This window comes from Anomalospiza imberbis, chromosome 13, assembly GCF_031753505.1.
Source record: "Anomalospiza imberbis isolate Cuckoo-Finch-1a 21T00152 chromosome 13, ASM3175350v1, whole genome shotgun sequence".
Classification (NCBI taxonomy): Eukaryota; Metazoa; Chordata; class Aves; order Passeriformes; family Viduidae; genus Anomalospiza; species Anomalospiza imberbis.
The window spans coordinates 13779950-13797701 of NC_089693.1; the positions used below are offsets into that span (position 1 = coordinate 13779950).

The window sequence follows — 17752 nt, forward strand, 5'->3', positions numbered from 1 at the left end:
TTAATTAGTCTTAATTACAAAGACTAAAAAGGGAAGCTGGATGGGCTCCACAACTTCATCACATTTATACTTTGATAAACCAAAATTAAACAAGTTGATGAAGATTGCCAGACTCAATGTCTGACAATAGGAAGTATGACAAGAGAAAGAAAAACAACAATAGGGTTTACTAGAAATAATTTCTGAGAGATACTTAAAGGCAAAAATAGCTAAAATTACTGCAAAAAGTATTCTAAGCAATAAAAATAAATGCAAAGTAAAATTCTCAAGATAAGGATTCCTTATCAGTTGCTTTTTGTCCTGGAATCTTCAATACACTCGGTTTTCATACACTGGTCTAGCAGAGTAATTGGTTCTTCAGGATCTAGAAATGTTACTTACAGAATAGTTTAAATAGACCTTAATGCAAACTAAATTTGGGCCACCTTTAAGTAGTAATAAGCCATTTTGTACAGAGGTGTTTAGTTGTAGCACTTAGAGTAGCTTCTCTGTCAGTCTCTTGTCAGCTTGTATCTGATTGCAGCAACCCTCAGACTGGCCTAAGCTTATGGGCCCATTGCCCTCAGAGGAATCCAAGTTTGCTTTTGAGGAGGATAGATGTTTACTCATACCTTACACACTTCATGGTTCTGAGTAATGTGATAATGAGAAAGCATTTTTAAGGATTAGGGCTGGAAAATTTGTAGTGACTTTCTTATGTGACCAATGTTTTTCTCTGTGGGACCTTGTAGTTAATGAGCTGTTATTTCCCCCATAATACAAGTGAAGGCAAGTGGGCTTAAATCAGAGAGTGTTAAGGAGAGATATGAAGATAATAAGTACGTTATTTGATTCGATGTGCAAAACAGTGATGTTTAAGAGATGGGTCCTTATGAGCTGAGACAAGAAAAAACCATATGCAATTTAAGTATTGTATATTCTGAGTAGTTTCAAAAGTTCACTACTCTTAGACAATTGAAAGACTTGAAGTCAGGCTTCAGAGCTAGATGAGATCTACTCAGCCAATTTCATAGCAATTAAAAAACACAGAGGAATTGTTCCTACTACTTGTGTTTTATAATTTCTCTATGATAAAGAAAAATACCCCACAGATAGTGTAGCCATGGTGTATGGAAGCAGCTACAGAAAAAATCACTGCTCATGAACTGGTTTTTCCTCATGTCCCTAAAGTCAGAGAGCAATGTGTTACCTGTAGATTTTTATTGTCTTTGTTTATGTATTTGAATTAGTTATACAGTAACTTCCAGTGCACACATGCCTCATGATTAGTCATGCTGTGATGCTTTTACTGCACAGTTTAATTTTAAAAAATCTCCTAAAACCAGTAATCAGGTGTCTGCTGATCACCCATGTTCAGCTGACTTCGTGTTAATGAAATTGCTTAAAGCACTCTGAGAACAAGTTTTACAATTGTTAGGTAATCCTTACACAGTCCTATGAGAACTGTGCCCCTTTTTGGAAGTAGGGATGATAGAAATTAGGGAACTGCTCTGTTTTCTACCTTGCACTTTACAATTTAAGGTCAAAAAAATCCAGCTTCAGCAAGAATCGAATTTAACATCGGATCCCTTGTTGGAATCTAGAGTTCTGTGCTGACTTTAATTGCTGACTCCTAAGAAAATGGGAACATGAAAATGCTTTTGGTATTTACAATACATTAATGTGACTTACAGAAATGAACTGCAGGGATAATCTGTGGGATTGCACAGTTTTTGCTGGAGTGCTCAGCCAAGTCAGGCGGTCAGAGCCTGGCTGCAGGTGCTCTCCTGTTTGGGCAGGACAAGTTTCTGCTTCTGCTGCTGAGGGAGGAGAAAAAAGACCTTGCAGTGTTGGAGGGAATGCCAGAAAACTATAAATACACCATGGCGTGACATTTGGTTGTAATCTCTTCTTTCAAATCTTTCATTAGAAGGAGGTGATTTTGAGCTGCCCTAATGTGACACAGTGATGGCTCGCTGTGCTACTTTTCTGCATCTCTCAGTCTCAGTACCATTAAGAGGTGTTTCAGTTCAGAATCAGTTTATGAACTGCACAGCAGTTCTTGCTAGTGCTGATCCTCCCAATAACTTGTTTTGCTGCTTGATGTCAGACCAGAAGTGAATCTTTATCAGTTATGCTGGTAATTCTTGCCTTAGCCTTTTTCATTGGAGTCCAAACTTGGCAGGAAGTTTATACTGTATTTCATTCAATCTGTATCAGTGCAGTAAGTTTCTAGATTAACTTTTTTACTGCTATGCATCCATTGTATAAAAATGAACTAACATAAGAGATTAAAAATTAAACTACGGATCTGGGTGGTTTTGTTGCAAGAAAATTGCTGCAGGCAATACTGTACTAGGGTGGCCTCTCTCTGCCTTTTGTGAAAGGCTGGCAGATGGTACAGAGTTAGAGACTGATCTCAAAAACTGAAGGGGAAGTGAGTTTGTGTCAGGTTGGATTTTTTATACTCATATTTAGGATATGAGACCCTGAAAGAAGCATATGAGAACTTAACCCACAGGTAGAGGCTGGTTGGTTGGGTTGTTTGAATTGATAGGAATTTAGGTAGAGAGAATCACAAACTATTATGATTCTGTTCCATTATTTCTGTCCATGATAGACAATGGGTGACAGTAGTGTGAGGCTGTTTACTTCACCATGAATTACAAAGGAATATTGTGCTTGGCAGATTGTATGCAAAATCTGCATATCCTGAAGCCTCTCTTGTCTTGCATAATAAACGGCTAGCAGACAATTGTATTGTCCCTGTTCGGGATTGGGCTTGTTTTTATCCATCAGTCGTTTTCTTCTCTGTCATGGGTAAATTTGGAAGTGTCATTGGAAGCTGCAGCTAAGCTTTTGAGGGCAGAATGTGAAGATATGTATAGACAGACGTTTCTTTTTCATTTGGATACTTGGACAAGAGAATGAAAATGAGATAGCACTCTAGAAATTTGTGTCACTTTACTGTCTGTGGCTTTCAGCCAAGTTTGAGCAGTGTTTAGTCTTAAACTCAGGTTAATACTTTGTCTGCATATAGCCTCAAACACTTTAATTTTCTTGTTTTTTTAAACATCAAACTAAGAAGTGAAATTCTTTTTACTTCCTAAGCAAGAATGGAGGAACATAGCAAACATTTTTTTCCCAGCAAAAAAAGTAGTCTGTAAAGAAGCCAGAAGGGGAATTTGCTTCTGTACAGCATGGTGAGAATCAAGCAGAAACTTTTGTCAGGCCTGGTTCAAGAATATGAGTGCAGTGAATATGGGGCTGTGGTGCACATGGAATCTAGGACAGTGCTATTTTCTCTGCTGCTGCCAGCCCACTCCTGTCAGCAGAGCAGATCTTGTGCCTGAAAAAATGTGGTTCATCTGCTACAGGTGATGTTACTGTTTCTCAGCCTCTCCAGCACTGGTCGCTTGATTTTTGACTCAGCCTAATTAAGCAACACCTGTGTTAAAACCAGCACTACATAAAAAATACAGAAAGAATTCCACTGACTTCTGAGGTTACTGCTGTATTTGTTGTATCTTAGTTTCCCAATGTGTAAACAGTGGCATTCTGTGTACAGATTTCATGGGTTAGATATCACTTTGCATAATGTCTGGCACTTCTCTTTTGAGATGGACACCTAAATTCAACATCCAAGGAGCTTCAAAGTTGGAATGTGTTCAGCGATGCTTCTTGCATTCTTCATGAATTTAAGAACACTCACATCTGTTGTGGCATGTTTTCCCTATTGTAATACTAGTTTAATGTAAAACATTCCTAAACGTAACATGATTTTTACAGGCTTGTAGAGGAATGTGAAAAGACATAAAAACAGAGCTGCCTTTTGTCAGAGTACAGTAACTTTTCTTGGGGAGCTCAATGTTATAAATGTGTCATTTTACTGAACGGAAAATATGTAACCTCAGTAGCAGCATGAATATTCTTGTTCCTTGTGTAAGTAGTGAACAGGTAAAAGATAACTGGATCATTTAGAAACGCCTGGAATGTGGCTGTTAAGGGAAAGATAAAGCCTCGCTTGACTGAGATAATTATTATTTAAAGTTTTTTGATGGTGTAGGTAAACAGAAGATCATGAGTCAGGAAAATTTTAAGGCCACAGGGATATGTAACACAGACTTCTGTTAAGCATTATATTAGATGTCCTTTGTTATCAAAAAAGATGGCTTCTGTCTTTTTGCTTTCAATTTTGGGGCAGGGAGAAGTATACTATATGAGCCTATCTGACTTTCATTTATAAAAACTGGTAGATTAGGAAGCAGATCATCCTTCAGTGTTATTTATGTAATGCAAATTAAACCACAGGCCATATAAAAAACAGCTAAAAATTTAAATTTAGGGTTTAGTTTTGTAATGTCTTCACCTCTTTCATGCTACTTCTGCTGCCTCCTTGGACAGAGACATAAACAGGATGCATGGTAATTATCAAGACTTTTGCAACCTTGGGGTGTAGGCTTCTTGTTTAAATATTTATTAGTTAGGTAGAGACAGTCTGTGTTTCTTCGGTGCATTCTGTGTGATGACACCAAGGGCAGCTGTCTGCTGCTACAACACAGACAGGACATGTTCCTGCAGGGTGATCCAGGACATGTCAGCATCCACACCATGTGTCCTTGCTGTCACCTTGGGCTGTCATAGAACTGACTATAGGTGCAAAGAAATATTCACAAACTGGTTAAGCTAAGTCTGCCTTTCCAGATCATTAGCTCACATTAGAAAGGATTTGGCTCATATTTTGACCTTAAACAGCAATGGTTGATTAATCTAATGAACCCTTCCATTTTATAGCACTATTCTGGTTAGCTTTACAGTATTTACTTGCTCCTAAATTCTTGCATGTATTTTCTTACACTGTTATCTTCACTGAGATGCCTCACTGCAGATAAGACCATTGAGGACCTGCCTGGAAAAAATATCTGAGTTCTGAGAGTGGGTATGTATGGGATACAGAGGAAAATAATGGGAAGTATTTGACTTTAAAATACTGTTACGTAGTTCTTGAGCATGTGGAAAATCCAGGATTTGTGAAAGAGGAAGCATGGGAGAGAGGATGTATCAGAGGAAGAACAGAGTACAAGGCAGAAATGGAAAAAACAGTGAAGGGAGAATAATAGACAAAGGTAGATAAAGTAGCTTGAGAGGAGGCAAACTGGCAGAAGTATACTCAGTGTATGCTTACTGCTGCAGTTCTGTGGAGATATTTGAGAGCTGAGCTACTCAGCAAGGCCTCGTTTAGAGGCAAAACTGTATTGAAAAAGCAGTCAACAAACAAGGCAACCATCTCAACCTTTCTCCTAAGAGGAGACTGCATCAGGTGAGCCCTTTTTTGGCTGTTTATACGGACCTGAAACTAGTGGTCACTGAGAAGAAATTCAGTGTTAGTAAACAGAAAAGTGTGAGTAGAAGATAAGCATGGCTGGAACAGAACAGCAATGAAAAAGGTTAAGGAAATATGAGCACAGTTACTTGTGTAGCTGTTGGCTCACACATCTTTAAAACAAGCAAGAACTGAAATTTTAACAGGCACTTGTCTGGGGATTGTGATAGGAAGGAAAAATAAGGAGAGAGTAAAAACAATATCCTGTATTTTAAGTAGCACATAGAACTGGAACAGTCAACAGATGATGGAGAGTCCTTTAATCTTTTGAAAGAGAAGTAACAAAGGCATCTTAGGAGGCTTGTGCACATACAGATAACAGGCAAGTTTAGCATTGTTGCAAGAGATGTGTAACCAGTCTGCCTTTGTGCGTAGCTAATCCTGCATGTACTGTCCATTATAATGTAAATTTAAGTGTCTGTTCATCTCTGAAATACATATGTAAGTGCCATGGGTGATTCTTCAGCTGCAAACCCATTGGTCTGAATTTGTAGGTCTTTCTTGGGGGGTAGGGGGCTGGGAGAGGGGGCATCCTTCAAAGCATTCCTTAGGAATGTGTTCATAATATTCTAAAAATAAGGAACTTGGTCAGAATTTTTATGCCAGAGCTCTGCAAACAGCACTTTAGACAATTCTACTAATGTTTCAGAGGCACAAAGGACCTTGGTATTGCTGGTATTCAGTTGTTCACCTCATTAAAAATGAATGATCATGGGCAAAGGGTATGGATTTATGAATTCAATGTCTGGTGCCTTGGAAACCTCTAAACAATCAAAGTGATTATTCATTCTGTTATCAGGAAGATGGAAACTTCTGTGTAATCTCTTTTTCCAGATGCAGGGGAGGAGCTGCAATGAGCTATGAAAGAAACTGTACAACCCTGAGAGCAAACAAACACAAAATAATTTTGAGTCATGTCCCCATCTGGTTTCTGTATTTCTCTATTTCTAATTATGAGGTGTAGGGCTTCTGTTTGTGCACATCCAAACAGCAAAACAAAACCCCCAATAATACATAATTATGAAACATCTCATTTTGAGGATATTAAGCTTTGCATATAATGTTTTCAAAGTGCAAAATTACATCATGTATAGGTAGGGCTGGTTGCCCAATGTTTTCTTCATTAAGTGGTTTTAAAGCTTTCTTTTCAAATGAAGGCTTACAGCTTTGTTGTTCTGTGCCTGAAATGTTCTTTATCGGGTGTCTGCTCTGTGATTGTTCCCCTCCCAGCCCTGCACACACACACCCAGAGCTTCAGCAACATTCTTAAACTATTAATGATGTGATAAAGCAGAGCGTGTAGGATTTGCAGTGTTGAGGAAAATCAGTCAGTGGCGTGTGGGAAGGACACAATATAAAACAAATATCTGTCTCTGTCAATTTTTCTTAATACAACTACATTTTCCTGTTAATTTTCCCCCTACCTATAGAAGTATTTATTCTTATATTGCCAGCATAGTTGTGTTGGTTTGGCTCCTAAACACTGAGGGTGTTGCTTCTTTAGGCTGCAGATGGTGTCCTCTCTTCACCGTCGTGGTAAGGATTGGAGATCTATAGGATGCAGCTGCAGATGGATATAAGATGCTGAGCTTCGTCTCTTTAAGCCTCTGTTTGGTGTCAAATAGAGTACTTACACAATGCTTAGAACAAAAAAAGCAAACCAAAATATATTCTAAAGTCAATGTAATAAATATCCTCAAGTGGACCTGTATCTGGTATATTCAGCATGAGAAGTAAATTCAGTAAAACAATCCATGCCTGATTTTTCTCTAGAACTGACCTGTCAAACACAATGTGCAAAGCTTTTCAGTAACAGCTGTGTTTCCAAATTCTGTTTTACCCTCAAGAGAAACAGATATTTTCCCTTTTAAGGAACACTGCCTAAATGTTTTAATATCAGTTTCTTAGAACTTTCTATGTTTTTTGAGTAAACTTGTGAATTTTTGTTTCCTGCAGCAGGGTGTTTGGGAAATGAGGGATAATTCCATGGTTGCAAGAGTTTAGAGGGAACTAGAGACCTGACAGTGTTCTGCAAGAATGCTGAAAAGTAGCATCTGCTGGTGAAGGAAAATAAGCCAGTTTAACCTTTTCTTACATGCCTCTACCTCTCCTTATACAAATCAGCCTGTTGTCTCTAGCTGTGCCTACATGACTTCCATTGAAGGCAGTGGTAATTAGACATCTCTGTATTCTTCATCAATTGTAAGTCGGTCGTTGTTCTTTCCCAAAACATGAAGGCTGACAGGTTGACTCCAAAATGTTTGGGAGTTAGTGTTCAAATGTACTGTTGTGCTTTCACTATAACTGGTGTCTCTCCTGGCTGTAAGTTACTGTGGTTTTATTTGGGTTTTTTATTCTAGTACTGATTTTATAATTGTTTTTTTCTAATTTTTAGGAGCTCTACCATGTACCAAATGGAATGTCTCCAGGGAAGCTCTCTCATGGGATGGTGTATGGTGTTGTGCACCGAACTGACAACAACCATAAGAGAGAAATGGTGGTTTATGGCTGGTCAGCTGATCAGCTGAAAGAGGAGATGAATTACATTAAAGAAGTGAGTTACATTTTCACCTCAAAATTTGTTAAATACGCTTTCCATATATTCATATGTTTCCATATATGTAGAGCTGTGAGAGTATAATGGGATGACTAATGTCTAGCCCAGCATCTCAGTTTGAACTGGGAACTTACTCTGAAGCTAGAGGTAGTATTTGAGTTGGGATAAAAGCATGCTCTATACCTGGAAACTGTGCTTGCTGAAGGAAGAAACTATATAAGGAGACACCTGAAAGGATAAAGTCTCTCTCTTCCTCTGCTTCCCACAACCCCAAAACCCCCAGCTTTGAAAAGGCTTCTAAATTAGGTGACATAGTAAAGTCACTTGGGTATATTTTGGGGCAGCCTTAAAGTAGCCTAATAAGGATGTCTTTGTACTACTTTCTCTGTGCCTGCTCGTTTATCACAGTTGGCAGAAGATCTGAAAAACAAAAAATACGTTTCTGATCCTGCTTGAAATGTTTCTGTTCTTGAAACTCAGCATATCTTTGCCCATCAGTCTTTGGCTCTCAGGCTGTGGCAGTAACACACTAATTACATCAGGGCAAATAATCTGACCTCTTTCCATCCTCCTTCACCACCCAGGAGGCTGTTGGTCAGTGCTTATCGTGTTACACTGATTGAAGTGCAAACTGAATTGGTAGAAAAGGGAGGAACCCTGAGTCCAGCGAGCAGTGTAAAGCACTGTAATCGTGTGTACTCCTCGGTGTGCCTTCTCTGTGGCTATCAGCACTTGCTTCTCTCCCTCGGTACTCCCAGTTTGCCAGCTCCCGGTGCTCACCACTCTCAAGCTGAGGTTAGGGACTGGCAGGGTCTCAGTGCCGCGGTGCTGCCGAGGCACACAAGCTGCCTCGGCTGCTGTTCTCCTGCCTGGGTAGTTTCTCTGCCCTGCTGGGGCAGTGTCAAGGGACAGGTGCATTGACACACAGCAGGGCCAGCTCCCCAAACTGCACTGTCTGTGGTACCTGGGGGTTGCTTGGGCTGGGACCATCTCCTTGCCCTTGTCTGTCCCTTATGAAGGGACACATCAGACCAGGTGAACTGCATGTCTTGCTTGTACATTCAGGGTACTGATGGTTCCAGGAAAAAGTGGGAAAGACAGGGGAGGAGACATGCTGGCTTTTGCTCTCTGTCTTCTGGAAGCCGTGTTCGGCTCAGCTACCTCGTGGTCTTTGGTCTGCTAGAGTAGTGTCGTCTTTAAAAGCAGAGTCTTAAACAAGAGTCCTCAGCTTATGCCATGTATGTGCTGACTCAAATAGACCAAAAATGATGGGCCATGTCAGAGCTGCTGACAGCTTCCTCTGCCTGAGTCAAGTTTGCATCTTGCAAGAGGGTGTGTGCCTGTGCTTGTGCGTGGGGAGGCACAGGGCGAGCGGTGCTTTCCTGAGGGGCTGGGCAGGAGTCAGCTCCCTTCTCTCTTCCTCATCCCAAAGGGAGCCCGTGGGTAGGGAGCACTCCTTGCACAGGTGTGGTGGCCAGGGCCCCTCTTTCTGGGAGGCACTGGGGGGATTCTATGCAGAGCTGCTAAAAACATCCCCTGCTGAGGTTTTGCCCTCACCCCACTGTGCAGGCACAGTAAACTCCCTGACCTAAATGATCTGCAGTCAGCCTGTGCTTGGTGGAGGTGAGGAAGGGAAAAAATGAGGTTGTATTACATAGGCTGTAGGCAAACATAACTGCAGTGGTATGTGAAGCCAAACTGGAAGCCAACTCAGGGGTTTTTTGAGTGTTTTTTTTTTTTCCTAGAAAGGCAAAGAGTAATTTGCATCCATAGTTTTTGAAATCAAATTGAGTTCTCCATTCTTCAGATTTGAAATTGCATTGGTAAATGTAAGCTAGTTCGTTGTTTAGTTAGATACAAGTCTAAAATACTGAAATTAAAAGTGTTTATCTGCAAAGGATACCCGGGGAAACCAACCACTTTTAAAAGTATGGAGGTACACTAAGTCCATGCCTTTTTTCAGAAATAAAGCAATATATGATTAAATTACTTTAAATTCATTTAGTAATTGGGTTAGAATGACTTACGGATATTTAATTGAAATTAATTTATCTAAATTATTAATTTACAAGTGTTTAAGCATGTACAGAGAGGTTTGGAATGACTCATAGTGAGTTATTTGTATCATCCCTATGCAGACAAGTCTTGAGACTAAAGGTTTTGTCTTTTTATTGAGAATATATTGCTGTTTTGCAGTGGTAGATTAACAGTGGAAATTATGGAAAGTAACAATGAAGAACATAGAGAAAAAAAAAATAATGTCCTACTATATAAACAATATAATCCAAAATTTTGATAAAGGTGTTTGATTTTTCTGACACCAGGTGAGAGCAACTCTGGAAAAAGTAAGAAAGAAAATGTATGGTGAATATGATGAAATGAAACGAAAAATACAGCAGCTTACAAATGAACTGAAAGTAAGTACCCATTCATTTGCAGGGAAAGCAAATGGGAAAAAACTGTCCCAGTGTTATCTAGAAACTTATCTTTTGCTTTAGCAGAACAAAATTAATCTCACAAACCACTCCAGTTCCCCAGTTCCCTGTTTTATGTGACATCTGTAGTTTCCTTTTGTTATTTATTTTCCCATCCAGGAAGGTAAAGCAAGATAGGGATACTGTTGCATATGAAATTACTAACTGGCTGGAAATTCTTGGAAATAAAAGAATGATCTTGATACCATTGCCAGTGTGTATTGGTAATTAATGGAGATGGATGTAACAGCTTGCAGGTGAATCAAATAAATAACATTGATAATTAGGAGAAACTGATAACTTGGAGTTATTTCAACACTTTGCTCTGTTTTACTGACTCTGTTGTTTAAACACTAAGTAAAATAAGTAGCAATGTTCATTAGTATTAAAGTGCTAAAAATGACTTACCTTTTGGTTTTTAATGGAACATTTCAATGGTCATTCAATGACCTTTCTTCTGACATGCTGCTTTAGCAATAAAAGCTGTTGCACTCTGTAAATAGCCTACATATTAAACTGCTGAGTTGTTTGATCCAAACCTCCCCCCCCACCCCCGAAAACTTGCTCTGAATTTATGTTCAGAATTGATTTTCACAGCCCTGGTTCAGAGGAAGCTTTGGCAATTAAAAGTATTCTGACTTCAGAGGACTGGGACCTTGACTTATGCCCTTCTGCCATCCTCATTTGGAGGCTGTCAGTTCCCTGCATGCTGTATTAGGTACAAAAATCAGAACTTGCTGTAAACTGGTACTTTCATTCTGTGCAACTGGTCTCAAAAAATAGAAAAAAAAAGTCACCCTGACTTGAGATGAAGAGAGAGAAAAAACTCAATTTCTGCAAACTGTGTTACATAGTCATAATGCTGCCAACAAGACTCACTCTTCCCCCAGCATGCATGTGGTAAATGCTGATTCAGGTGCAGCTTTGTTGTCTTTGCTGCTATCTTTACTGAATAGCAGTGATGATATCCTGATTTCCAGAACTTCTGTCAGACCAGTAGAAACTCTGCATGAGTCAGAAATTCTTCTTTAATTAAGGGTTTCTGACCAGCTCTGACAGAATATCTAGTTCTCCAGCAAATTAGCAGTTCATGAAGCTTCCTTCTGACATAAATGGCACATTAGGAGACATCCTTCCCTTTTTTTTAGTACTCTCGACTGCCTGAAAGGAAGCACAAGTGTTGTTCTTCCTAATAATGTGATCTTTTTGTTTGGTTAGTTATTTGGGAGCTGATTTTGGTTTCATATGACTGTTGTCTTTTGTGCTATTTCCGATTCCTGTTGAAAATCCTTTCTGTACTCATTGCTTCAGCTTTCAATCACTGTGCTTTTATCTTTCCAATTTCCAGGACAACTTTTTGTTCGTAAAGTTTGTTTGAAATTTGCTCTTCCAGTATCCTGCCCTGGGCTTCTTCTCACAAGTTCTTAACTTGTAACTTTCTTAATCCATCCAAAGCATTTCTGCTTTCGCTTGTTTTACATAAGCACACATTTATGGAAGGTTAACAGTGACTATTTGGCCTCTACTCCCTATGTTGACCTAATCTATGTATGGCTTGGTTACTACACACTTGTCCCCTATATCAGTCCCTGGTGTTCTCTTTTTATCAAGAAGCAAATCTGGTCACTCTAAGAATGTGAGCTGGCTGACTTTCATTAGTAACACTCTTTTCCTCTTTATTATTGGATCATTCACAATTATTTACACTGTTTGAGTTTTGGTCTCTTCTTGAATGATGTCATTTTGTGTCTTTCCCCTCCTCCCCCTTCAGTTTTTAAGCATGTGTGTGTGTACATATCAGAAAATGACTAATTTTCACACAACAAAGCCTTCTGGCTTCCCCTTCCTGCTTTGTACTGTTTCTTCCTTACGTCTTATTGATGTTTCTTCTTTATGTACCTGATTAGTCAGTTCCTTCTTAATTAAGGCTTTTCTACAATTCACAGTTCTAGATTTTCTTATTTCTTGCATTCTTCTGCTTTTCACTCTGAATTTTTACAATCTGCCCATGCTATGTATATAATGTCTGAATAGACAGCTGCCAATTGTTCTCTTGTCCTTTCAAAAGGAACAGCTTATACAGTGATTGCAGACTAACAATGAACTTAGATACTCATGCCTTATTTCTGTTAGATTATTTGGATTTTAAGTTTTATTTGTTTGTTTGTAAGAATATACTTTGAGGCCTGTATATTTTAAGCATCCTAGTACTGTGAAAATGACCTTTGGGTCTTTTTCTTCTGTAGCTCTCTTGGAAAGAATAGGTAAACTTGATCATTATTCTATATAAAACTTTTTTTTTTTTCCCTGCTCAGGTGACAAATGCTCATCAGGAGTCCTTAGAGAATCATGTGCGAGTGCAGGCTGCAGCCTTAGATAGCTTTAGCGAAATGAACAGCTCCTTGACATCAGCATCAATAGACTTGCAGGTACATCTTCATAGCTGCTTCCCAGCTCACAGCTGCCTTTTCTAACATGGATTTCAAAGCGTACAGAAAACATGGATGACAGATACAGATTCTAACCCTAAGCAACACCAAAAAGTACTGTCTTGGATATCTAAAGCGCCTAATTTAGGAAACAAAGAAAAATATTCAGAAGTTCCTGTCTTAAAAAAAATAAAATAATGTACAATAAAGAAATATAAAGACATAACTGATATGCAGCAGACTAATACCACAAGTCATGTCTCTATGAAGGATCTAAGGTGAAAATGTGATTTGGTCTGTATAGTGCAAAATGGTGCATCTCCTGACTTATTTCTGCCTTCAGCTGGTAACAGAAATGAAGTGGCATGTTTGGATGCCAGACACATGTGAGATTTTACATTCCTGGGAAATGCAGGGGGAGGGATGAGGTGAGAATGAATTTTAATTTTTAAAGACTTCTGAATTCCCTTGTATCTGAGCTGAACAACTTAATGTCCCTGCTTTCTTGTATGTAACAAGAATGTTACGTTCTTGTACATTACTTTCTTGTTTTCAGTCCACTGCATTTTGTACGTATGGCATGGCCCTCAGAGAGACGGGAAGATTATTCATGCTGCAATGTATCCATGTTCTTTTTTTTTTTTTAAATAGTGTTCCAAGACTTGATTTTACTGAGTATACTCCTCATGGAAGCACTTTCCAGCAACAACAAAAGCCATAATTTTAAATGTTAAAGCTTGCAAAACTGTTCACACTGCATTAATATGTCAGGAAGCTCTTTAAATGTGCTGTCTGTTTCATAATCTTTTGCCTATATTATTTCATCAAATTATTTCTGATTTTTAATATGTACTTTGTCTCTTTCTTCTAGAAAACTCTAGTGGATGTTACATTGGAGAACACAGACATAAGGGAACAAATAAAGAATTTAAAACATACACACGAGCAATCTATGGAAAAGCTGAGAGAGAAGCAAAAGCAACTGGAAACGGCACAAATTGAAAATCAGTTACTGAAACTAAAGGTGTGGTATATAAACTCCCCTAAAAATACTGCACAGTAAGGGCAGTAGGTGGATTTTAAATTCATTCCTTGGCCTTTTCTGTAAAGGATTCTTCATTCTTCATGCCCTTGTCATGCCCTCGAGCTCTGTTTTTTCTGTGAATCAATACTGGTTTAACAACAAAGAATCTCAGCTGGTGACAGGCAGTCTTCCCATAACATGGGATGTAATATAAGAGAGAGATATGTTGGCAGGTGAAAATTCAAACCACTAAATGGTTATTAATGTCCATTCCTATTAAGTGAAGGAATATTACAACTCTAGACATTGCTACCTGAATTTCTTGGTGTTGAGTTTCTTTGGTATTGCATCATTTTTAATCGGTAACCTGTTAAGTGTTATGAGCATATGGTCAGCAGGTAACAGCAAGCATCTTCAAAAGAGAGTTAAGCTATTTCTTTCAGAGAAATGCAAGGGAACAAAACACAAACTGCAAGGCTTAATATGACAGAAAGCTTGACCATGTTCTCCCTTCATCAGCCAAATGTATTCTTTTAATCTCAAAAAAACCAAGCTCACAAAAAAACCCAAATAAAACAAACAATACCCTCTCCCCCCAAAAGCCTTTATTAAAATTGGTCAAAGCAGACCAACTGGGATATCGTACTACATAAGAATTCATCAAATTTTGAAAAAAATGTTTCTATTTTTGATAAAGTTTCTGATATTAAAGTGACTGCAGCTATATTCATGTTTAATCTTGTGAGGGAAGGTGTTTCTTTCTGACTGTTTTGCTAGTGACTAGCACTCATGCTTAATGATGAATGGTTAAACAAGAAAACATGAGTGCATTTCTTGTTCTGCTTTCCTCTCACAGTGAAGCTCTACAGGCTATAAAAGTAGCTGTATTTTGCACCTGTTGTTGTCAGCAGGAAATAAAAAGAGGGAAAAACCATGTAACAGATACAAAAATTATGCAATTAAGATTTTAAAACAGAGTTTGGGCTTCACTATAATATTAAGGACATGCCCCAGCAAGTTAGGGCAAGGTATGTCTGCTTCTAAGAGCAAGGAACCGCAGCTTAAGTCTCAGTTCAATTGAATGCATAAGGAATTGTTTATCTTCAAGTATGTCAAGCTCTGCAGAATATATGCCCTGCATTTCCACAACAGAAGCGTAAATTTTGCCCTCACACTTTCAGTTTTAGTACCAAGTTAGTAAATAATATACCTCATTACTATCTTTGACAGTTAAATATAAAATTATGTCTCAAAAGGTGCCAAGACTTCTAGGAATTCATTCTAGGAGTGCATGTAAGGGGATCTGGGTGCTTATGGAATGTAAGGGGATCTGGGATCTGGGTGTGGGAACTGGGAGGTTAGTTTTGAAAAGCAGTAACTACTGTGTACCATGATTACATTCTGGGTGGAGAACACACCTGTGGGTCTTATTAAGGTCTGGTTTATTCATAAATCTGTAATAACTTAGAGTGGAGATGTTGCTTAAGTGTATTGTAACAGATGCCCTGATACATCCACTTTTTTTTATGCTTGCTTTTACTGTCCTCATTGCACAAGGTGTAAGGGAAGGAATGATGGAAATAAAGGGCCAGAGATCCTGTTCCAGTTCAGTGTATCTTAAGAAATCTGACATTTAACGATTGGCTTTCTCTAAATTATAGGATTCTTTCAGGCTTCCTGAAATGTGGAAGGTTCATTTAACTCCACATCCTCTCATAAGTGCAGGTCTGTGCCCCAGGGTTGGCCTGGGCGAGATGACAAAGGGGACAATTGCAGTACAAGTGGAGTACTTCAGGGCTCATCCCTTTTCAAAGAATGAAACACACTTTTGCTTTTCTACAGGGTACTAAACGAGCTTGTTTCTGCCATGCAAGATGAGCCCAAGGGTTTACTAAACTTTTTGGTCCTTGAAATAGAAAAAAATTCAACTCAAAACCTTAATCATCAGAACTCTGTATTTTGTAGTTGTGTTAAGTGCGGTGATCAGCAGGGAGCACTTTATTCCTCCTCTTCCTGTCACTTTTGTAGCACCCACCGCATTTTACTGAAGTTGGCTGATTCACAGCATCTCTAGAAGAACTAAGTTCTGTACTAGCTGTTTTACTTCAGTTTTATTGTGGTTTACATAGTAGATGGACCTAAGATGTGAATATCCTATCTGATGTTTAATTACTGCGGGTGTGGTTCAGTCAGTGTTTTCAGCCAACAGCAGGAAATCCTGTCTCTGAATTACCATTCTGCCCTCTTCCCTGTAGCTCCAGTAAAATTTCTGGTTCTGTTGTTAAAAATTAACCCTTCCACACACCTGAGAATTTTAATTTTCAGTTTGACTGCAGGGAGAGTACTGCAATAAAGTATTGCTTTGGGTGTTCATGGTCATTTAGAGAGAGGAGTTGAGTCTAGTCCATCTCTAGTCCATGCTTCAGTAGAGCGGGGTAGACAATATCGTTTCAACGGGGAAACAAACCAAGTGACTTGGAGGCTGTTGTTGAATGGTTCAGCAAAGAGGCATGGCCTGATCTTGGATCAGCAATGAATAAATGAGCTCAATTCAGACAATATGGAACTTGATGGAACAGTAACTTCTACAGATTCAAATTTTGTGAATACTGGCAGAATGCTGTAAATGGTCTTGATGCAAATGGAAATCTACTTCTGCAATGTCAGATTTATAACAAGGGGGAGCTTAACTTCAAACTCTTATTTTCTCATCATGTGAACTCTCTTTCTCCTGCTGCCAGCAATACTGTACTTACTGATGGGGCGACCTTCCTGTCTCATAGGTGGAATCATCACAGGAAGCCAATGCTGAAGTCATGAGAGAGATGACCAGAAAGCTGTATAGTCAGTATGAGGAAAAAATGCGAGAAGAGGAACAGAAACACAAGGCTGAGAAAGAAATGCTCCTGGTATGTACAGCCAGTCTGTAGGAGCAGTGCTTAGCTTGGATGTCGTTTCGCAGTTGCTTCATACTCTGGAGTTGATGGAAGTTCCTTCACTTCTGTCTCTGTGATTAGTCATGCCATAGTTACTAAGCTTTCCAAACATTTAGGGTTGTAGGACTAAGAAAAATATGTGTTCAAACATAGTAATATCAATGATAATCTGGATTTCAAAATCTGAAGAAGGGTAAGTAGGTTTTTCTAACTTCTGATTCTCTAGAAAAGGAAAATATAATGTCTAATTTTAAGTGACAGTTTAAGAAGGAGAAAGGGAACAACTTTACTGGATGCTACTGGAGCAAGAACTTTCCTGTCCTCCAATTTCCCTCCACACCCAAGTTAAACCTTTCTATGAGCAGTCACCTGTTGCATTTTTTAAAATTATAGAGTCAGATAATGATGGAGATTGAAGAGAGATGCTCCTTTTTATTCATATTGCTTTGTATGTAAGGAAAGTACAAAGCTGAACGTGGCCAACTATGGTGTTTAGAAAGCTGTCTTTGCAGCAGCATATTTTTCTCATGCTGTTATTTACAGCATCCTCGGGGAAAGGAAAGGGAAATCAGGTATCTAAGAAATGGGTAAAAATTTATTTTGAATTGTTATAATGATGCTTTACTAATACCTGTGTATTTCAAAATACCCTTAATCTTTAGCTCTATATAATTCACTCTTTGGGTCATAACTCTCTCAGATTTCTGAGCAGGTGTCGTGAAAAGCTTTGAGCTCTTTAGAGCTGTTAGCCTGCCTGACAGTCAAAAAGAAGACGAAATATTCCTCATTAATATATGAGATGCTAATGTGACTGTAAATGTTCTTGTTTGTAGGAAGAAACAAATCGGCTTCTGAAGGCTATTGAAGAGGCAAATAAGAAGATGCATATTACAGAAACAAGCATACAGGAGAAAGACCAGAGAATTGGTGAGCTGGACCGGCTGATTGAACGCATGGAAGAGGTATGAGA

At 38.8% G+C, this 17752-nt stretch overlaps 1 protein-coding gene across 7 annotated transcripts in view; it reads left to right on the plus strand.

Annotated features, from left to right (window-relative positions):
• MYZAP (myocardial zonula adherens protein) overlaps positions 1-17752 on the plus strand; it is a 59634-nt gene that overhangs the window by 15687 nt on the left and 26195 nt on the right. For all 7 annotated transcript variants that reach the window (XM_068204103.1, XM_068204104.1, XM_068204107.1 and 4 more), the window contains 6 exons: positions 7758-7916; positions 10244-10336; positions 12709-12822; positions 13694-13846; positions 16630-16755; positions 17616-17744. In XM_068204103.1, coding sequence (XP_068060204.1) covers positions 7758-7916; positions 10244-10336; positions 12709-12822; positions 13694-13846; positions 16630-16755; positions 17616-17744 — 774 coding nt within the window. The remainder of the gene's footprint in view (positions 1-7757; positions 7917-10243; positions 10337-12708; positions 12823-13693; positions 13847-16629; positions 16756-17615; positions 17745-17752) is intronic.